Below are 22,527 nucleotides of genomic sequence, written 5' to 3' on the forward strand. Positions count from 1 at the left end.
GGAATGATGTTATTAAATGTTTTTATTTAACTTTATTTATTTAACTTAGCATCTTCAATGTTCTCCAGCACTTGCTTATGAATGATCTCTTCCCACACTTGTTAAAGGGTTTTCCAGCAGTTCTCATAGCTGTAGGACACTTTATTGGATTTTTCTTACTTGAAATGAGCTTAATGTAATGGGAATTAGACTCAATAGCACTCTTGTTGGACAAATCTAATAGGATTTTCCAAAGGTGCTATAGAGTCCAATTTCCATCAAATGAAGTTACTTCTTATAAGAAAAAGCGCCAAGAAAGTGTCCCACAACTATGAGAACCCCTAGAAACCCCTGTAGGAGCTGCTTTTGAGCGTAAACATAATTAAAGACCACCAGCGTAGCAAACAAACATTACAAAAAAACTCTCCCAACACAAAGATAATCTACCGTCACACATTAGACACGCACAGGGAGAGGACTTTTTTCCGCGCTTGCTTCAAAAGTTCTTCAATCATTTGCTCCTGCCAGGCTTGTCTGCCACCATGCTGAGTGCTGGAAGCTGACATGCCATCTGTTGCGCAGGAAGTTGGTATCCCATCAGCAGCAGCACCACCACCGTCACCGTCACTGCTTGAGTTGCCAACTTCACACCTACTAACTGTGACGACGGTGGCGGCTGCTGCTGTTAATTTACCATTTTGTACGTTAAAAATAAAACACACGCCGTCATTTTGATGGTTACTGTCGGTGACAGTAAGGAATGTCCTGTCAGTGCCGGCAGGCCAGCCTGCCTTGCTGATGATTGCTGCTGGCGTGTTTCCAAAACTTCTTATCAACGCGTCACTGCACCCGCGTGTCATCAGTCCGTTGCGTCACGACTCAAAATGGTTAAAAGCTTGCGCACACTTGAAAGCTTGTTACTAATCGGTCTTAAGATCCCATCCGCCCTCTGTGTACACTTACCGCTGTGCAGTCCTATCCGCAACCGTAGCTGCTCGTTTGGCCGATGGCGTATGGTGAACTTGTAGACGGCCGCCAGCAGCCGGAGCGCCATGCGGGAGATTTCCCGCGCGTGCAGATTACCGTTCCGCACCGGAAGCCCGGACACGACCATGTAAGCGTCACCGATGGTTTCGACCTGCGGAGGAGAAGAACGGGTGGATGGGAAGCGTCAGTGAATGGGTGGTGATGAGCAGCGTTTGTTGCAACTGTATTGTGCTGTGCTGTGGAGCGCAGTGAGAGAGAAAATGAGCGATTTGTCTTGTTTTATAGGTTTTTACCTTTCGTGGACGTTCAATCGTGTTGTTGCAAAAATTATGTGTTTTCTATTATTTACCCCACATGCGCAACGAAAAAAAGTATGTTTTTTTTTTAAGGTTAAGGCAGCGTAAAAAGCATGTCTAAAAATCATATTATAAACTGGTCTCCTGACTTTGAAGAAGCAGAAATATTTTAGAATGCTTCCTCATGCATCTACTATCTTGCTATACCAATCATTTAAGGATTGCTATCCAACTCTATAAGCCACTATATGCCGGGTTTCGTATGAAGTTTAAGGCAATAGTCATAGAGAATTTAACTGATTTTCGTATAACATACTTCTGATGTAACTTATCATTAATAAAATACTCATATATATTAATAAATCATCCATAAAGTTAATTGCATATGAGTTATTGATACTGACACATACATTATTTAGTATTCTTTATTATAAAAATCAACTTCGAGAATGTGACTTATAGTATGTGACTTATCCCAGATGATGATGAGGATGATGAAGATATTCTCAACTTTTCCTTAGCTTAAGTGAACTGAGAAACTGATTCCTAATCTATAACGGTGCTAGAACATATCCTGATTCCATATTGATCTTGGGACTGATCCTAACCTTAACCTGTACTGGAAATGATTCCGAAACCGATAACGGATCTGAAATTGATCCCGAATCTATGACGGTCCTGAAACTGCACCTGATTCCATCTCGGTTCTGGATTAGGCTTTGGCAATTCGGTACTTTTTCATGAACGTGAACGTACTAGTACTTTAATCTAGATGAACTGAGCGTGAATCACGATTCATTGGTTCATTTCAGTTGATGAACATATGATAAATGGTTTCATTTCATAAGAAGAATATAATTATTTTATTCTTCTTCTTCTTCTTCTTCTTCTTTGGCTCAACAACCGATGTCGGTCAAGGCCTGCCTATACCCACTTGTGGGCTTGGCTTTCAGTGACTAATTGATTCCCCATCATAGCAAGATAGTCAGTCCTACGTATGGCGGCGCGGTCTATTTGGGGATTGAACCCATGACGGGCATGTTGTTAAGTCGTACGAGTTGACGACTGTACTACGAGACCGACCGGAATTAGTTTATTACATGTTGAAAATTATTTGCCAGACTAGAACGATCTCTATTTCGACGGGTAGAACGTTCTTTTCGTGAACGATCTGGTCATACGGTTCACGTTCATATGTGTATTGGAGGACATGAATGACCTGGTGTATTAGGACGTTTTTTGTAGGATACTCGGATAGGAGAACGTAACGATCACAGAGAAGCATTGAATTCACGACACATAACAAGAAAGGAATCAGAGGAGCCAAAAAACGTGCATCGCTCCTCCGCGTTAAGTAACGGTCTAGCACGGAACGATCTAGCTGGAACGTAGAGGTTGAGCCCAGAAAGTGCCGGTGAGTCGATCCGGTGGTCGAGTAACCCACCAACAAACAGACAGACAGCAATTGCGTTGTTTGAGCGTCTCTAAGGCCAGTAACGCACAGTGACATTCTTATTCCCCCCGGAGTCCCCAGGACCGTAGAGCAAAGTGGGTAAATTTGCGCTGAATGGACTCCAATCGGGCTAGGGGCCGTGCTGCCCAAGGCCACCATACAACAGACGCGTACTCCACTAGCGATCGTACCAATCGAACGGTGCTACATCTTACACGAGATTGGATCGTTTATTTCACGCGTAAGATGGTTAAGCAGGCTCCAACAGATCTTTATGATTTCTAAAGAACCGATGAACGTTGATTAGATGAACGTAGGTCATTCGGGATCTGATTCGGAACCTATCACGTTCTTGGATAGATTCTAGAAACTATCCTGACTGCGTACTGATCCTCAAAAACTCCATATACCATTCGTACAACTGATTTTGAACCCATAACGGTCTAGGGACTTATAAAGGAATTAGTTCTGGAGTTGGTTCTTAACCCACAAAGCTGCTGCTGGAACATATTCTGATCCCGTAGTGATCCTGAAACTTATCTAGAATTTATACCGGTTCTGGAATTGATCCTGAGTCCATACAGTTCTCGGAACTTCTACAGAACGGTTCTGAAACTGATACCGATCTCACTACAGATACTAAACTTATTTCTAGGACTTTGAATGTCCAGACCTGTCTCAGGCGTGAACCAGTCACGGTCGCTTAACCAATATCTAGTACCTAGTTCGTTTCAGTAACAGATTCTACTACTGGTGAACAAACCATCAACTACCAACCCCCACCAGCAGCCAAAAAGTGCCAAATACCATTGATGGTGATCTATTGCTAACATTCGTTCAAACAATCGTGCCGGTTACGCACCACCAACACGAAAGCTTACATATCTCCCACCATACAATGAATTGTTCAAAAGTTTCCAAATTGCCATTAAAAATCCTCTCCAGATGTGTCTCGAGCAGCAGCAGCAGCAACAGCTGAATCATTACTTCCAACGACACACCGTTCGCGACCGCGCGCTGGCAGATTTTCCAGCAATAACAACCAGAAAAAACCTACACCACCATCACCATCACCAACTCCAATGCCCCCAAAAAAAAAAAAATGCTTTCAAATCTGCATGAATACAGCTGCGATTGCTTTTGAGGGCGGCATCAATCGCGGAGATGAAAGTACGGGTGTGACGCACATGCCATCCCTGCCCTATAGCTACACGCTCAGTTAAAGTCCCTTCCTCCCCCCCCCCCCCCCGCCGTAGGCAAGGACATCCGTGTTTACGAAGTGTTTCCGAGGACGTGTTGACGAAATGAAAATTAATTGCCGTTTGGCGACACTTTTCCTACGGCAAGGCCCCCCATGGGCGGGATATGGCAAGAATGTTTTGATGCGTGCCGGTTGGCAGTAGGATGTTTTCTCTATTTCTGCTCACTTGTAATTCATTCCCTAGAATTGGTACACATTTGTCACGAGCCGTTTCTTATTCTTAGGGATACGGTCCTCTGTGTGTTGGTTGAGTTTGTCAGTCAGTCGACTTGGGAAACAATCTGACAGGACAGCAGTTGATGTAAAAAGTCCCCAAATTTGTGGAAAATCTTGCTTGTTTCTTTGCAAGCACATGTTCCTTTAACTAGAATACTGAGTTCAGACGAAACAAGAAAATAAAGTATGTTGTATGTTTAAGGCCTTCGCAGCATCCATCGTTGAAATTGTACTCAAAAATGAAGGCTGAATATTGAAAGAAGCTTGCCTTCCAGTAACTACCGATTTGCCCAAATATCAATCGATATTGCTTTTGATTAGCAGTATTGGCAATATCTATTACCTGCGTGCATTGACTATCATGGCTGATGCTGCACACGTCACCTGTTCCCAATATGCTTTTCTCGGAAAGCAATGATTATCATGATATTTTGATGAACATCATAAGCGAGCAGGGAAAGCAGACAGAGCCATTTTATCTAGCATTGGGGCTAATCTTCACTGTTTGTAATGCTCTTCATGTACAGTGCGCGCCTTTAATGGTACGTGCACGGTCCCTGGCTTCAGCCTCCCATCCCATCCAAGATTTATGCCGTACTGGGGGTCGCTGTCGAACATCTTCTTGGTGGGGCATGAGTCCGGCATCTTCATGACATGCCCCAACCATCGTATCCTGCCAGCCTTCGCCACTGTTGAAATATCACTTCATTGATGAGGGTATTCTTAAGCCATGCTTCGCAGAAAATCAAGCCGATATCTTTAATAATCTCGAAAAACCAAGCGTTTGAAGAAAAGCCCAGAATTGTATGAGGTCTTTAAAGAGTTGTATAGTTTTTTTTAAATGGCCACAAAGTGTTTTTAGATACTGGCCTGTTTTTTTCATTCGCTTAGCCGAAGAGTATTCTCATCGACGTGTCTAGATGATATATGTGGTTTAAAGATTTTTTCAGGAATCTTTAAAGTTAGCTCATATCTGGAGCCTTATGTATAATTATTATAAAGCTTCCGATTTAGGACGAACACCACTGAAGATATGAGTAAACATCATGAACTGCTTTGCTTAGTCGACCACTGATCAGATCTTCACCAGATCTTCACCAGATCGAGATGATGGCTGAATATAGACACGACACACACCATCTCTTCATTGACTTCAAAGCCGCAGATGATAGCATAGCCAGGGTAAAACTGTACGGCGCTATGAGCTCTTTATAAATCCCGGCCAAACTGATAAGGCTAGTTAGAATGACTATGATGAACGTCTCTTGCCAGGTGAAGGTGAATGGAAAACTCTCAGGGTCTTTTGCTACCACCAAGGGTCTGCGCTAGGGAGACTCAAGGCTTGACTCAAGGCTTGACTCAAGGCAACCACCTTCTATAAGTCAACCCAGATCCTGGCATACGCTAATGATATAGACATCATTGGTCTGCGGCTCTCCTATGTAGAAGACTGCCTACCAAGGAATCGAACAGACGGCAGAGAACCTCGGATTGCAGATAAACGAGGGAAAGACTAAACTGATGATGGCAACATCATCCTACCAATAAATAATCAGTAGGTACGTGACGTACAGATAGGTGAACGCACTTTTGAAGTCGTCCCAGAATTCACCTATCACGGGTCAAAGGTCAGCAGCGACAATAGCATGATAACTGAGTTGTGCTCAAGGATGCTGGTCATGTTGAACGCATGGAAACGGACGACCCAGCCCGTAAGATATTTTTAGGCCGTCCACAAGGACAGAGGAGGGGTGGTAGGCCCAAATTGAGGTGGCAATATGGCATAGAGGCATCTGTTATAAAGACCGGAATAATGGATTGCCAGATGAAGGTACGAGACCGTGAGTGATTTCGGACACACACTTAGGTAGGCCAAGACCTCAAAGCGGTTGTAGCGCCGGATAAGTAAGTATGTAAGCGTTGCTTAGTATAATTTGAATTCCATGTTTCCTTATTTCTACATATTAAACGATTCACGGGAAATTATTTGACATGAATAGATTCGGAGAATCAAAACCAAAACATGTAGCTATGATAATGTCTTTCGTGATTTTCGCTGAGGGAAAGCAATGGCCAAGGAGAAGGTACCAATTGACCAAAAATTACAACCAAAAAATTGAAAATAGCGGAAAAATTAACCCTATACCCTTTAGCTTTAGCCTGTACAGGCACATCCTTCCTGCCACCTGTTTTGTTATGTTTTTAATAAGGATAATTTTGGCATAGATTTAAAACTGAACTATTCCATCAAAACGAGTTTGACACCACTGCTCTGAATAATTCCACAAAAGTCACCAAAGTATGGTTTCGTCACAATGTCTGTATGAATATCGCATGATGTCTAAAAGCAATCATTCGAATCGTACTTACCTTGTACACGTCAAAGTTTTCCACGATCGAATCGAAGCAGGTGTAGAGATCGTTCAGCAGATCGACGACCTGCATCGGGGTGCTCTGCGCCGATATCGAGGTGAAGCCGACAATATCGCTAAAATAAATAGTTACTTGATCATACGTTTCCGCTATCACAGATTTGCCCATGATCAGCTGTGCCGCTACGGATCTGTGTGCAAGACAAAAAACATATATTGTAAAATTAAATTGCAATCGCTTACAGCTCCACGTTACCTGCCGCCACCACCAGCACTTACTTGGGCAACAGTTGGTACAACAGTTCCTCGCATTTGCGCTTCTCCTCGAAGTAGTCCTGCGTTCGCTCGTCCACCAGGGCCTCCAGATTGTTCGCATACTGTTCCATGCGTTGCAATAAATTATCTAATATGTTACCAGATTCATTTTCTCTGCAAGAAATACCAAAGAGAAAGTGGCAACAGGGAAACATTGTAGTAAGAATGTTGTTCGACAAAATAATAATTGAGGCAAAGAGAGAACAGAAGTGCGCATTTGTTCGGCACGTGGTAGTAAAAGTATTGGCAAAAGATGGGAAACAAAAGCGCTCATACACTTCGAAGACAATGTGCTATTATGGGTGGAAGGAAGCAAACTCACACAAACACATAACAAATATTGAAAACAGCAAACGCTCCAAAAGGCTGGCAGCGGCGTATGGTTTTAATTCGAGCACAACCGAAATGGCCAGCAGGGGGAAAAGCTCCGGTTTCTCGGCGAGGGTTTTTTTCGTAGGAAAACAGCGCCAGCCGGCCAGTCAGCGAGCCAGCTGCCAACAGGCAAATGGAAAAGTGGAAAATAAGCGAGATTGTTGATGCTTTGTCGGTTGCTACTGCTGCTGCTACTACTGCTGCTGCTAATTAAACGATTGGATTCGTCGATGATGATGATGATGGTAAAAGTTTTCCTTATTTGTCGGCCGGCCCGTGCCGATTGTGCTTGAAGGAAGTTTGTGACTTTTGTTGTTGGCCTTTTTTTGGCCGCAGTTCAAAATGCAAGGCAGCAAAAATGAAGAATGGAGTTGTTTTTAAAACAATTTCTTCAATTCGTGCGCTTGGGGAGGAAGAAGTTGCTCAGTCGCCACGCCATTCATTGAGTCAGTGTAACATTTGTTTGCCTTTCATTCAGCATTTCGAACTAATAGTTCGACTGTCTGGCCATCGTTTGTGAAACCCTTTTCTCCCTCTCTCTCTCGCCCGGCGCACCGTTCGGTCTATTAACAGCCAATTAAGTACGGTCTTTGCTATTTTGGTCCACTCTCCGTTCAGTTGAAGTATTTGATTAGGTAGAACGGTAGCAACTTGTTCCACCCATCCCGTCTGTGACAATCCGCCAATTCCACCCACCGCCTCGCCGCCCCGGGACCAGTTCGTTCCGTTCGCATTCGGACGTAAAACCAGCAGCAGCCGGGTACGTGGTACGGTTGAATAAGTTGCGGTAGGGCATTGGTGTTAATTAAAGTAACAACCCAGCAGAATCCTCGTACGTTCTACGGTTTTCGGCAATGAGAGGGAAAGAGAGCCATTTCCAATTCCAACTCCATCGGTAGCTCACCATTCACAGTTGTTCACAGAGGAGGCTCGTTGGGTTACTGGTTTTGCGTTGCTTTCAAATTGTAGCTACGGGCGTGTTAGAATTCAATATATAAAACTGGTGGGATTAATGGGCGAAGAGCTTTGAACAATGCTCTGTCAACGGGACGATAATTCCTTTAATTAGGTGCATGCGTAACGGATTTGATCTGGCATAATTAGTTTGTGTGGCTTTGTTTCAAAAGTTGTGCTTGTCCAAATAATAGCTTGGTTGGTTGTTGAACAGTTACTGTAACAAGGTTTCAAATTGTTTAACTGCGGTGAAACAGTTGAAGGTAAAATGTTGCTTTCATACTGTCGGGCAAACTTTACACTTCCGTTGTTTTAAATTGAACCGGAAGCCATTGAATCTGATGCCGATGAATGGGAAAATTAGCTAGGATGTATTTTGCAGAGGAAGTACATAACTGCGTTTCCAAGAATGGTATGGCAATTCATTGAGATAGTCCTGCCTGTATCACTAGTGAGGATGGCTTTCAGTCCACGGGACCGACGAATAGCTTTAGAACAAGGGACACTCGAAACTATTCAACACGCAGGTCGCATTGCTTTGCATATAACGATGTTGAGGGCCATTTTTCCGGTGCTTGTAGCTAATGCGAACGTTTAAATCTCGTTTTTATATAAAAGCCTAACAGAGTAGACAAAATCTTTATAGCTTTGTATTATTGAAGCTTGGTCTACGTCTCAAAAAAGCAACAATTACATTTTCTATAAAAATAGTCACTATAATAAACGATTTATTTCAACTTTTATAAAATCATTGCGGGTCGCATAATAGGCTCTCGAGGGCTGTAGTTTTAGACCCCTGCGTTCAAAGCATTAGTACGTCCATCATACAGCTATAACCTATAAGCATCAAATCTATGTCAAAATCCATGATTTATTATAAGAAAAGTGGCCGTAACTTAGAAAAAAAGCGAGCAAAGCTCCAACCAGTTTCCGTGGTATAGTTTCATCAAAAGTAGTGGTATAAAAGTGACTTCTTGAACTGAATGTCCTGCTTACGGGTAAATGAATTAGTAACAAACATGAAAGCTGACTAGTGGTCAGGATTAGCCAAGATTAGATCAGATTACGACTGTTACAAGGTAAGGAGCTACCGAGTAGTAGTATTTCGGTCGAAAAAGTTGGTAAACAGCAAGATCAACAGTAAATGATACCTCATCTTACGCGTAAACTCGCTCTATAGAATTACAAAGTACTAATTTGAGCCTTGTGGCTTGTGAAGCGATTGCATGGTTTTCAACAACAACTTCTCATCTATAAAGAGCTCGTATGTAGGGCCAAAGGACAAATTATAGCGGCTGTAAAATTAATCTAATTTCTGTTTGCTACATTCTTCTTCTTCTTCTTTGACACAACAACCGCTGTCGGTCAAGGCCTGCCTATACCCAACTAGTGAAGTGAGCTTGGCTTTCAGTGACTTATTGCTACCATAGCAGGATAGTCAGTCCTACGTATGGGGACACGGTCTATTCGGGACTTGAACCCATGACGGGCATGTTGTTACGTCGTACGAGTTGACAACTGCACCAATAGACCGGCGATTTGCTACATTACTTTGCATTAACTGCATTAATTGCAATGCACCAATGCAGGGCGACAGTTGGGTACATACATTTAGGCGTAAAATGTTTCATCCATGTTAATTTTAGCTACAAAACTCAACCGTGTAGGAATGGAAATGGTTGAAAGATAAAATGGTCATTTCCACCCTCGCCTACCAACTCCATATTTAAAATGCTATTTTTTCGGCTGCGGTTGGGCTGTCTATATTTAATTTGATCATTTTAACCATCCGCCCTTTTCCCCAATTTTTTGTCACTTTTTTTAGCCCTCTTTGTACAGATGTTTATACAGACCCTTGATTTGTAAATACCGTGGAAGCAAATGAATGATTCCAAATTGTTCCCGTGAGAGAGAGATATGACCGTTAAAGTGTTCGGTCATGATTTAAAATATCCTTTCCACCCCGTACGCGGTAACCCACCGTACAAGGGAAAGCTTTTACGGTTAGCTTCTGTCTTCTGTCCCCCGTCCCCTGCACAGCACTCATTTCCATCGATCATGAATACAACAACGTCTGCTTTCCATCGCTACTTTTATCGCTACAGGCAATCGAATTCACATCCGATCATTCGTCATTGTTGACGCCCGTCGAACGTACACTTCCGTCACACGCGTTTGCGTACCGTTGCGTGAACGCGGTACGGAATGCTGTAACACACACGCATTTGTCCCTTCAACTTCCGTCGTTTCCTTAGCATATGCACTTTAAATTCTCCTAAAATGCTTGTGAAAGCGATTGTGTGCTCTTTTTCCCCCCCCTTCTTTTTTCTTCTAGCTACTGGCAGCTGGCATTGAAAGAGGTGAAAGAATGGAACGAATTCGCTTTGTTATTTTTACGCAAAATTGATGTTTATAAAGCCGGTTTCGAAAAACGAGCCTGTGCCGGCGGACGGGAAATTGTTTTTCTTGCGTGATTTTCCACCATGATCCGTGTGCCGTGTGTGTGTGCGGTGTGTGCACAAGCGGCACCGAAACACCTTTGAAAGCTGTTTTGGTTCCCCTTTTTTCAAACTCGTTGCATGAGCGAAAGACCTCTGTGTGTGTGTGTGTGTGTGGTTGGTGAAAGCTTGATGTTTATTGCATAGTTTACGCTTTCGAGGTGATGAAATAAGGAAGCAGACGGGAGCGGTGCTCGATCACCGGTACACGCTTCGTATGTCGTGTGTGGTGCTGCAGATGGTGCCGGCACTTTTGATTGAGCTGTTCGATAGCAGGTTAAATGAGTGCAACATTATACCGTTCTTCGAGCAGGTGAGCGAAAGGTGAAAGACTGGAAGGGTTAATCGAACGATAGAATATTGCTAGAATGGTGTGTTGCCCTCAGCGAGTGATGGATGTGTAAGAGATGCTGTGGCCAGATTCTCAGGAGTAAGTAAGTCTACGAAAGAATACATTTATATAAAATATATAAACAAATGTTAAGCAGCATAATCCGCAATTTTTGCAAAAATGCTGTTTCTTGGTCCACCAATTACTAAAGGTCTCGTTTTGCTTGTTATAACAATTTTACGACATTAAACTTTAAATACTCTGTAAGGCAGACTTGTGCAAAAACTCTTCTGTTCTGCTTGATAGTGTAAGTAAATGAATGTTTAATCTGCACATTAACTCTCCTTCCGGCAATACTCTATTGACTGGCTTGGCGCACTTCGCGTTCAGTTCAGTTTTAATCGCTGTCCCCCTCGGCATGGTGAATATTTATACTATATATTATGAATATTTTAACTTATAGTGAAAGTAAAGCAAACAAAAAACTCTCTCCGTTCACAGTGCTTTTGGAACAAATTCAATTTGTCGTTCCTTTGCTACTCTGGAAGGAGATGGGAACGAGTGATCCGGGCCGGACAGACAGATATGCAGACAGACAGACAGACAAACAGCCAACAGCAGCCGGTGGTAGACAAATTGGCAACGATTTGATACAATTTCCTGCCATCGGCATTTTCTTTTAACGGCTGCCCAAACGACAAGGTACAGGGACACAATGCAGAGACTGGAAGGACGGTCATTGGAGCGAGTGTTAAAATGAAGTAACCAGATTTTTATCATTATTATGTTGGAACTTCCGCTTAGAGGTTGAGCTGATGAATATAAAGCAAATGGGAAGAAAAAAGAAGAACTGGCACACAAACGCACACACACACACATACACGGACCAATTTGATTTAATTCTGTACAAACTAGGGAAAGTTAATCAGCTGCGAAACATGGTTTCAGGAGCAAGTGAAACTCTCAAGTACTAAGTTGTCGGAGTGAAGGGAAGAAAAGCACCAAAAAAGGACAACGTAGAAACCCGCGCCCCAGTGCGGCAAAAGGTGTAAAGGGAAGGATGTCTCGGGTTTTCCTTTCCAGCAGCAGGCAACTTTCCCTTCACAAGTGGCCAAATCTACCATGCGCCTCCATGCACGTTAGGCGAGCTTTTCTTCACCCTGGTGAAGCAGAAAAACGAGCACCATAAGTAGCGTCTTTCTTTCTATCGCTTTTGCTGATTGGCTTCCTCTATTTCGGTCCGAAAATCACCGGCCCTGCCATGGTTCGATTCGATTCGATTCGCCAGATTGATTATCGTTCGCCTGGCATGCTTCTGTGCCGTCCATGCTGAATCGCGCTGAATGGTAAGCGTAAAGATGATGCGTGCTGCTCACTTTCATTAGCCGTCCCATTGAGCACTCAATTACCGTCGGGCGAGAATCGGGACTGGGTATTGGCTTGCTGCTCTTGAAGGCAACAGAAGGAAAGGCAAAGCTTTATTTTGGTACACATTTCGATGTATTTTGATTGATGAGCGGGAGCGCTTTATGAGAAGTTTTGCTTCATATTGGTAGAAATTGTGCCTTTGAACAGGGCAAGTCTAACACGCCCAATATGATGTACTCATTAGTAATAGTATTCAAAAAGTGAATGTGCAGACTAAAGCTTATTGAATTAACGAACAACATGCGGAAACTGGTCACTTACTTGTTAATTTTTCTGATGATGGTTTTGAGCCCACTAAAGTCGGGTCGGTCTGTCGGTTCCTCTGACCAGCATTTGATCATGATGTTGTTTACATCCTCGTACGACGACTCGTCCACCTTTGGCCGGAAGGGAGCGTCCAATATTCCCGGCCCGTCTCTGACTAGTTTAATAATTTCTGCAATTGACACATAAAATAGCGAAATATTACCATCCCATCTAGAAGGCCTTGATATTTTGGAAACGTAAACGTATACATCATCTAGAATAGTTGTTGTTCGCATCTTCCTATCGATTGTTTATTTGTTGATATGAAGGAGACAAATTTTGTGTGAAAAGCTTTGACTCCAAATTGCTATACCGTAGTAGATAGTGTTGCCAACGGGAAAATAAAAAATGCCACCGAAAAAACCGGGCAAAAAGGTTACGATTCAATTGCGCCCGTTGGAGCGTGCACGAGGCTCCTCCTTCGAACAGGACCCTGCCGCAGGACCATCGTCTGGCGCACCTGTCAAAGCAGTTCTAAAAAAATCGCGCTACAAAATCTATGAAATACCGCGCAAGTCCGAGTTTTCCGAGTATCTCTTAAAGCTACGGCGCGAACAGGAGAGGCTAGAGCAGGATGATGCAGATCTGCGAGTTGAACCACCGGCGCACGAAGCTGCGGGCCCAAGCCGGCAGGCGGAAGCACGGCCAAAGTTGATAATGTTCGACAATCCCATCAGCCCGGTCAGGCAGGGCAGTGTCGTTGAGTATCGGCCGAAGGAGCGCCACCCGTTCAAGGAGCTCGTTAGTAACTATCTGCGACGAAGCTCGCATCCAAAGCAGCTGCTCGGTCTGTACAAGATACCGGTGGTGAAAAATTGGGAGCAAGTGATCGAAGATTCGCTGCGCAAGATGGCGGCCGAACGATCGACCCGAGGGGAACAGTGGAAGCAGCCGCGGCTGCAGTGGTTAGATGATTTGGAGGAAGCAAATCGCCAGCTACCGGAACCGACCCGCAGCCGGAGGAATATGTTCGATCCTTCCATCTGCTGCTTTCTGGCGTGGTGTGGAGGTCGTCGCCGTCGTCGACGCCGCGGTCAGCGCTGGTCGGATGCTTAAGCTGCACTGCTTACCTTTGGGAGATTTCTCCTCGGTGCCGAGATAGAACGGACCCTGGCGCGATACAATCTCCTGGATGATGATGCCGAACGAGTAGACGTCACCTTTCTGGCTGCCCGCCGGCGGACACTGGGGATCGCGCAGCAGTTCCGGAGCGGTCCACAGCAGCTCTGCAAATAGATTGTGCAACACATCGTGAGGCTTAACATTGCTTTTAAGAGCGTTTTCGCAAGCAAAAACCACATACTTTGCCAGTAGGCATAGCTCTCGATGTCGGCATCGTCGGTGCTGCGGCGCAGCTGATGCAGCCCAAAGTCCGTCACCTTTAGCACGAACCTCGAATCCACCACACAGTTGGACGACTTGAGCGAACCGTGCGAGTGCAGATCGGTCGAGTGCAGGAACGCCATCCCCTTGACGATGTCGTGCATCAGCGAGATCTTAAACATCCAGTCCAGCTTGATCGTTTCGTTCTCCAGTATGTCCTGCAGCGAACCCTTCGGGCAGTACTCGGTCAGAATAAACGGTTCCGGGTGCAGATCGAGACAGGCGCCGTAGAACCGCACCAGATGGTCGTGCTGGATGTCCTTCATGCGCTTGAACTCCAGCATCAGCGACCGGGTGAGGCTGAGGTTTTGTACGTTGATCTTCTTGATCGCCACCTTGCAGCCCTTGTAGAAGCCGAAGTGGATGTAGATCTGCCGATCGCCGGGCAGCGAGTTAAGATCCTCGGAGTAGATCGTCTGCAAGGGAATGGAAGCGACTATCGATTGGTTGTTTCTTTCGATTGCCGGGGTGCTTTCTAACGCGCGCTACTTACGGCTTGGCTGCCCCGCTTCACCATCGAGTGGAAGCTGCCCCGATGGCCGCGGCTCGGATTGCACGACAGCACATCGTTCGGGTTCACCTTCCAGGTCATGGAGTTAATTTCCGCCTCGAGCTTGTAGTGCCGATAGCCCACGATGGACGCGATGCCCATGCAGACGACACAAACCCCAAGCACGAGCGACAGTATGGCATAGCCGGGCAGTGCTATGTGAGGATGAAGGAAAGCAGAGGAAGGATCGTTAAGTTTGTGTCGAAGGAATCCCCTGGACGGGAGGTGTGGAAGTAATGCTTACAATTATCCGGACAGAGGGACCCATCGAAACCGCAGGTCGGTCGGTCTGGCGGTGCCTTTGTGCGATCGCCTGCCCAGTGGATGGCTTTACCCTCGACAAACTGCAACCCACCGCCGTAGTAATAGTTTGCCACGACCTGAAAGGAAGATGAGAAGAATATTGCGGTAAAAAACACCACCTGGAAAGGAATGACCTCCTCCTCCCGCCGGTTACTCACCTCAAACAGTCCCGTCTCGGGGTTCAGATCGAGCAGGGAATAATTCGATATACGGTCACCGTTCGAGTCTATCGTCACGTTGCCGGTAATGCCCTTAAAGCTTCGGCCCCACATCAGCTGGGCCAGGTGCGTACCGTTGATGGGCTGCCGGAGGGCGCGCTCCACCCCGAGCTGCGCAATGCTGTCATTGAGGGCGTACGCGTACAGCAGTACCGCATCGTAGAAGGCCGTCACAAACGTTGACACGGGCTCATCCTCGGCGTACGTGTGGTTGTACTTTGTCTTGGTCAGTTCCTTCACCTAAAACAAGACCACGCATGAGTGTGTGTGTGCGTGTGTGTGTGTGAAAGTCAAATAAAAAAAACCCCAATGCAAAGCAAATCGAATCTGAAACCGCGTCTAATGCGCAGAAAGGGACACATAATCTCATTTAAGCCAAGACAAACCCACTCGGATCGCGCGCGTGGCAAGCATACTGGAACCATACTCTAACAAGAGGACGTGCATCTTCACACCGAGGGGTGAGGGAGGGAGGGCGCAGATTGGGTCTTACAATTCCCGTCACGTACCGTACGAGAGCGATTGGATTGGATATGGAGGGGATTTCCGAATGCGCCCGCCTGCAGCACGCAGACCGAAGGAGCGGAAGCAAAATCGAAGAAAATAGGATTTTAAACTGCTTCATTCCACCGGATCGGTGGGAGATTTTCTAACCAGCGTGGAAATCGGTTCTACATTTTTGCTTTGTTTTTGCCTTTTCCCTTTAATGAAAGCAAACCGGAAAAGTGGTCAAACTGGTGTGCGGTGTGGCGCTCAAATTCTGAGAACTAGTGAAGTGGTGTGAACCGCAGTGTTGCCGACACAGGAATCGACGACACTCGGCCAGTGCACTTCAGCATCAGAGGAGCTTCGGTAAAGCAAAGAGAGCCGCGCCTTTATAATGGGGAAGAGGGTTTTATTTTAACTTTAGTCTTTCTTTTTTCTTCTTTCAGCCGCTGGATTAAAACCCGTAATTGCTTTCGAAGTGGAGCTGCTGAAAGGGACTTTTTGTAAGCCGCAGTGCTAACTAAAGATTAATACGGATGGGACGCGGCTTAGGCGCTGAAGGAACTATTTTGCTGCGTTAGATTATAACCCGACGGCCCCAAGATTTACTGTGAGAATGTGCGTTTAATAAGTTGAACGGAATATTAGAGAATTTTAAACTTATTCGTAATTTTTGGACCGGAAAACCATAAAAAAACAATCCCAAAAGCCAATACATCCCTCAGAACTGGGCAAAGAAACTCTTCAGCTGCTTCTAGTCAGAGAGTGAGTGTTCCGGGTAAACTTTTATGCATTAAAATTCCCATCGTAAAATCGATTTACGAGTCTTGCAACGCATCTTGGAATAGTTTTACAATTTATTACCAAACCCCCATTGAAAAAACTTTTTACTGGAAACACATTCTTAGTCAAATTCCGACGGGTTCGAAAAGACAACGGCTAGGAGATAACGCCCAATAAGGCAACATTTCCCCGTTCGCTTTGGGAGGGGGCTCCCTTCACTCGACAACTTTTCCTTGCACAGGCAGTTCGTCGTATTAGATGAAGATAGAGAAAGAATGTTATTACTTTCAGTATGACAGCAAAACTGGACCGTCACTGACTTACTGGGGAGGGAGCATGGCGTTTCCCTCCCTGGATGTAACGTATGGGATGGGGAAAAATTAAATCAAGTACGTCATGACAATTTCCCCAGGCAACTAAACTTGTTCCTTCACATTTGCTTGACATTTGTCATAGTTGCCCCAAGAGATGAGACACAATTGAAGGAGGGATTTAAAAAGGGTTCAGAGCAAGAGAGAGAAAGAGAGAGAGAGAGAGTTAAAAAGAGAGAGAATTTGACCACCAAACCAGCAGACAAACTGCTGAATGCGGGTTTCTATCACGTTGCGAAGCTCCATCGTAAACTTTTCCTACCAGCCTTAATCCCCGTGCTGCCAGCACAGGGTCAGTTCTCGTTCCCCTGCTCATGGGTGTGTTAAAGGGGTCACTTCCCGGCATACTTTCTGCTACTGCAACTCGTCAACTCTTTTTCCATGCTTCCCCTCCCTGGTGGTTGTTGTAATGCCCAGTGTGATGAGCGGTAATTGAAACAGACTTTGCCCGCCCATTCCCAACATAAACCCACTCCGTCAAAACCTTGACCACTTGGAAGCGGAAAACCACCCGCAGCACCTGCCAGCGAAAACTAGAGCGTGGAGAGAGAGGGGAACTTACCTCCTTGGAAAACTGACGATACTCTTCGTCCTCCGGTTCGCGGGCAACCACCTGTAGCAGGGCGGTGAACGCTTCCTTCGCCTTCTGGTTGCGCTCGTCGGTGTCGTTTTTGGCGTACCAGGGTGGCTGTTTCGTGGCCGTCATGCTGTGGGTGTGTACGGTACACGGTGGCAGTGTCGCCGATTGGGAGTTGCAAAAATGAACGAGATATAAAACACGAGCGAAAAAGATGAATGAATTTGAATGCGAAACAAGACCCATCATATCTTCGGTTCGATGAAGGGGATGATGCAGGGTTGGTGAGGGAACAGTGAGAAGCATAAAACAAAACAAAAAAAAAAGGACAACCAACGCAACCGGGTGGGTGGGTTATTACGAAAATGAAATGGAAATTTCTCGGTCGCTCCGGTTTAACCTAATACACTGTGTCTCTCTAGTGCGGGGTGGGAGCCCGCCTTTGGGACTGTCGATGCGGTGGATCTTCGTACGCGAAGGAGATTTCAAGTGGAACTGGAGCAGCATACGAAGAGCATGGTTAGACACAACGGTAGTCCGACTTGGGTCGGATTTAAGGTCCCTCAAGTATGCGCTAGAAGCTAGTAGTTGAGTTGAAACGATGCTGGAAAGATTTTGATAAACCGGCACTGGTTGCAAAATTTGATACGTGTTTGGGGAGGGGGAGGGGGGGTGGAGACTGGGATTTGCAGCATGGATGAAGAAAGGCATTATTTTACGCTCATAGTTCATAGTAGTACGACAAAAAAGTAATGTAAAGAAGCATGCACTAGCATCATTTTAATATTTTTTTACATATTTAAATTTCATTTTCAAGGTGAACATTTATAGAGTAGGATATAATAGGAAAATGAAACTGAATTGCAAATCCAGAAGTGGTCTGGATGAAATTGAGAATATTTTAAAAGCAGCATGAAATTTTTGATTAAATTGAAATGATAATGTTTACTGTTGATATAAATTCAGACTGGTGGAATTGATAGATCAATAAAAAAGGAAAAGGATTCAATTTGGGTATTAAGATTGATGGATTGTTGCATTATTTACACATGAAAAAGATACTCGTTTGCTTTCCGCGAAAAAATCTAATAAAGCACCACCCAACCGAACACCAAAAGCTCCTTTTCCCATTCAATTGAAACCTCGCCTCCCGCACACATTACGCTAGAATGAGGGGATAATCCTCCCCCTCTACATTGTCAAACAAACAAATGGAAATAGGAAAACCGTGAGATTGATTCCTTCTTCCCCTCACCGTCCCCTCCCTTCGTTCCATAACGTACCTTCCAAAGATTTCAATGTTGAAGAACACGTACTCGCCACTGTTGACCATGTTGAGTTCGGCGGCCGCTAGCATAATTTCCCGTATTGTCGACGGGCTGGCACACATGATGACAACTGCAAGGTAAAAATAAGAAAACAAAAAAAAATGAAGAAGATGATAAGACGTTTGCGTAGGGTACGATAAGAAACCGTTAAGTAGCGATGCGCACAAATGGTGAAAGATGCTGGCAAACACCGAAAAGCTAGAACAAACATGCCGCTCCTCCAACCAACCAAGGGGACCGGCGAGTTCGACGACGATTGATTTTCGCGCAATTGCGCTAAGCGTTGTCTAATGGGGGAAGAGGGTGATTGTGGTGGGGGGGGGGGGGGGGAGGGGTTCTTGTGGAATGTGTCGCAGGAGCTTGTGTTCAGGGTGGGCGAGTGGGTCGCGGCTATTTGTAGTTGCTTTAATAGCTGTTTGTAGCCGAAAAGCTTTTTCAGTGGAAGGCAAACATTCGAAAGATTTGTAAAACCAAACATAGGAACAAAAAAAAACAAATCCTGTTTCGTAAACGTTGTTTTGCAAACAAGATTTTGCAACAAGAATTAGGCCCTCGTGAGGGAGGAAAAAGTGCGCGTACACTTGCTTCTGCGTAATGGATAATCTGTCACGCTGGTCGCGAATTTTGTCCCATCAATTAAGTTTCATATTTTTCGGACGAAAAAATGCAGCACGTCGGATTACATAGACGGCTGTGCCCTGCCAGGGTTAAGGAATGTGCCAGTGAGTAATTTAGATGGTAGTGAGCTAACGCTGGTGCTTGAAGTTTTGCACAAAATAAAATTCTTATTTCTATGAAACTGTGTTAAATATATAATTCTCCGAAGGCAGCAGTTGCCTTGCATGAAAGCTTTGCATAGACTTTCAAATTATTATGCTTTCAGTATCATAAAATTTGTTACGTATTTTTATTCTATTTAGTACAACGTATGCACGATTTTAAGTTTTGTTGTACTTTTTGTGTGCAATTCGTGGAGCATTTTTGTAAACCTTCCGGTAAAATTCACTTGCATGGCAACAAAGCGTGTAAGCTTTTAGTTCATTTTTGAACACATAACATAGAAAGCATTTTCCTATCAGGAAGGAGAGGGGGGGGGGGGGGGTTGGGTGAAATGCACTGAGCTTGAACTGCCCATGGAATACAAACAAGAGAAAACAACTTTGCACAACATTGACCATGACACGCTACCGTGCAACTAGACGTTCCGCCAAATGGCGTCGCGCCGTGAAAGGTTTCTTTTACGTTTTACCTCCATCGTTAGAGATCAAAGCTATTTAAAAAAATCTTTACGATGATCTGGTGCGACCAATTATTAAATATGCTAGTATTGGGGCCCTTCACGATTCTAGTCAGCTTTTTGTATGGAATTTGACAGTTCGAGGCTGAAATCATGTAAACACTCCATACAAAACCACACACAAAACTAGCCTGCGATTTTCAGTCTAGTTTATTCTAGCCTTAAAGCTAGAATTAGATTCGAGTACCTGCTCGAAAAAATGGCAAAATACGGTGTTGTTTACATGTACCCCAAGGTGCATTAGAGAGATCAGGTGGTGGAATATGGAATCAAAGTATATGTAGTCCAGGTGGTCGCATAGCATGTTTTTTATAACCAAATTTGAACATCATTTTTTGACAGAACGGTTGAAAACTTTTGCTCAAACAAGCTTTCTGGAGGCTTGACGAATACATAAAACACGCTTTAAATCTTCATTCAGAAGCTGAAGCAATAAAAAACAGCCTTCTAAATTCATACACCTTGGGATAAGCCCACCTGTATATTATACTCAATTAGATAGCTGCTCGAAAACTGCTATACAATGCAAACAGCTGACAGACTGAAATTTCCACCTACGAACTTTAAACGGAAAGTGTTCTGTTATTTGAAATCTTTTTGTGCTCTATATTTTATCTTTTTAGTTGTTGGATCGAAGTTAGTTTAGTTTTATTTATTTTAAGAATTAGCTTTAAATATTCGCTATTTGGCCTTCATGACAGATATTAAAATAAAATGAAATTAAAGGAGGAAATGAAAATCGATTACATTCGATGACGTTCGATGGAAATTTGACAAAAAAACAATCCGTTTCATGGCGAATATTTTCACACCACATGCGGGCGCGAAAAAAATTTGGCATTTCATCGAACAATCGCAATCGCACCATACAGGATGACAGTTGTATAGATATATCTAGGCGTGAAAAGTTTCAGCCATGTTATTTGGCTATTTTTTCACGATTCACGGCGTGAAATTGCTTCGGTATGTCTGGTTGCACGGTTAGGTGGATTGTTTTGTTTCGTTTTTACTATCATTAATGCCATTAGTGTATTGTTTTTGGCGATGCTACAAAGTTGAAATGCTTTTAAGCTTTCAGGAAATATTATAAAAGAGGACTGTATCAAACTGAAACAGAAGGAGGGAAAGCTATATTTTCCCCCAGGTTTGTTGCAAACTATCCTATGCACCTGCAATGCACGTTTTCTCTCGTGGCTGCATGCTTTCAACCCGTAGCTCATGCCCGTTATCTGCACCCACTTGTATAATAGTTTTGGGAAAAACTCCCTGCTGTGTTAGCGTTAACGTTTGTTTGGGTAAAACCAGGGGCAATGGTTTAGTCCGGCAAACACTGGTAACTGGACTGGGTGTGCTTTTTTGAAACCACAAATGTTTGCTTTCCTGGGAGAAATGAATGCAATTTCCCTCCAAAAAGTCAGGCACAGTAAACTATTTGGTTAGTAGGGGAAAAATAACAAAGCACTGGTGTGCTTATGGCAATATTCAGATAAAGCATATTTCGGGCAACTTGTTTGGTGTAGAGCTGAACCAAGCTACTCATGCTAGCAATCCTTTTGCGGGAAGCAAAGTTGTGTCGTGGAATAAATTAGTAAATTGTTTGGAATGGTCATCACAGTGCATTAAATTTAACATATTTAAAATGTCCAACAGAAATATGTGAACAAAATGTAAACGCATTCTACCGGCAACCCGAATCTATCTCGGAGGATCGTAAAATGTACTTCAAATGTGCAACCAGTTCCATAACTTCCCAACAAAAAGAAACCATTTACCAAAGCTCCCGAAAGTCGACACCCCCTTAAAATAGCTTTAAATTGAAAGCTTCCCGCCCAGTGCTCGGAAATTCTCTCCCTTCCATCGTAAATAATCATTTACCAAATTTATGTTATCCCTTTGTTTACACCCAAGCTTTCGAAACTTCTTTACACTCCTTTCTGGTCCATTTTTAACTCCCCCAAACCCGAACACCAACGCAGCAAAAGTCCGGCAGCGCAAAGCTTCTCGGCTGCTAATTCAAGCGCTAAATTAATAAACGTTCAACCCAACGGTCATTACCACCGTCAGGGTGCACGAGAGCTGGTTCACGGGCGGTGGTTCCATTGAAAACCATAAGTTGTGATCAGGCTAACTCGCCCCTTGAAAACCCTTTTCTAGCTTTCCGGAAGGGGTTTTTTTCTGCTGTGTGCTTTGGTTTGCGCCGGTTATCTATTATCTGTGAGGGTGTAATCGTACACCACCGAGCGAGGCGAAATGGGTTCGTCATTCGTCCTTGCCGGAACCATTTCCCGGCTTACATAAGCCACAAAATGACGTGTGCACGTATGGCGGCTACAGGCTGCGGGGGTTATGGATGATGTGACTCCGTGTTTTAGTCACAGTTCTGTCTTCTCCAATCACTGAGCGTGCCGGTTCGTGGAAATTTGAACCACCATCACCACCATCCGGTATCCGCTTGGTGAGCTT

The 22,527-nt window shown here is 44.4% G+C and overlaps 2 protein-coding genes and 1 long non-coding RNA gene across 4 annotated transcripts in view; 2 read left to right on the forward strand and 1 right to left on the reverse strand.

Annotated features, from left to right (window-relative positions):
• The window catches only part of LOC120961064 (atrial natriuretic peptide receptor 1), a 38,375-nt gene that overhangs the window by 2,059 nt on the left and 13,789 nt on the right, over positions 1-22,527 (reverse strand). For both annotated transcript variants that reach the window (XM_040384670.2, XM_049606291.1), the window contains 11 exons: positions 18,723-18,837; positions 17,425-17,569; positions 15,163-15,462; positions 14,946-15,081; positions 14,645-14,856; positions 14,072-14,567; positions 13,839-13,994; positions 12,724-12,898; positions 6,844-6,993; positions 6,563-6,755; positions 943-1,117 (listed from right to left, as the gene is read on the reverse strand). In XM_040384670.2, coding sequence (XP_040240604.2) covers positions 943-1,117; positions 6,563-6,755; positions 6,844-6,993; positions 12,724-12,898; positions 13,839-13,994; positions 14,072-14,567; positions 14,645-14,856; positions 14,946-15,081; positions 15,163-15,462; positions 17,425-17,569; positions 18,723-18,837 — 2,253 coding nt within the window. The remainder of the gene's footprint in view (positions 1-942; positions 1,118-6,562; positions 6,756-6,843; positions 6,994-12,723; positions 12,899-13,838; positions 13,995-14,071; positions 14,568-14,644; positions 14,857-14,945; positions 15,082-15,162; positions 15,463-17,424; positions 17,570-18,722; positions 18,838-22,527) is intronic.
• LOC125906384 (uncharacterized) lies at positions 12,905-13,831 on the forward strand. Its single transcript, XM_049606293.1, has one exon. It carries the CDS (start codon positions 13,117-13,119, stop codon positions 13,822-13,824), a length of 708 nt encoding a protein of 235 aa, XP_049462250.1. The 5' UTR covers positions 12,905-13,116; the 3' UTR covers positions 13,825-13,831.
• LOC120961066 (uncharacterized) lies at positions 15,426-16,545 on the forward strand. The gene is made up of 2 exons (XR_007452008.1): positions 15,426-16,074; positions 16,155-16,545. It is a non-coding gene; the product is annotated as an uncharacterized LOC120961066 (long non-coding RNA).

Source organism: Anopheles coluzzii, chromosome 2 (assembly GCF_943734685.1).
Source record: "Anopheles coluzzii chromosome 2, AcolN3, whole genome shotgun sequence".
Lineage (NCBI taxonomy): Eukaryota > Metazoa > Arthropoda > Insecta > Diptera > Culicidae > Anopheles > Anopheles coluzzii.

Excerpts from the sequence above, each read along its gene's own strand:
- LOC125906384 (XM_049606293.1), top strand. The coding sequence starts at position 13,117 with ATGCCACCGAAAAAACCGGGCAAAAAGGTTACGATTCAATTGCGCCCG.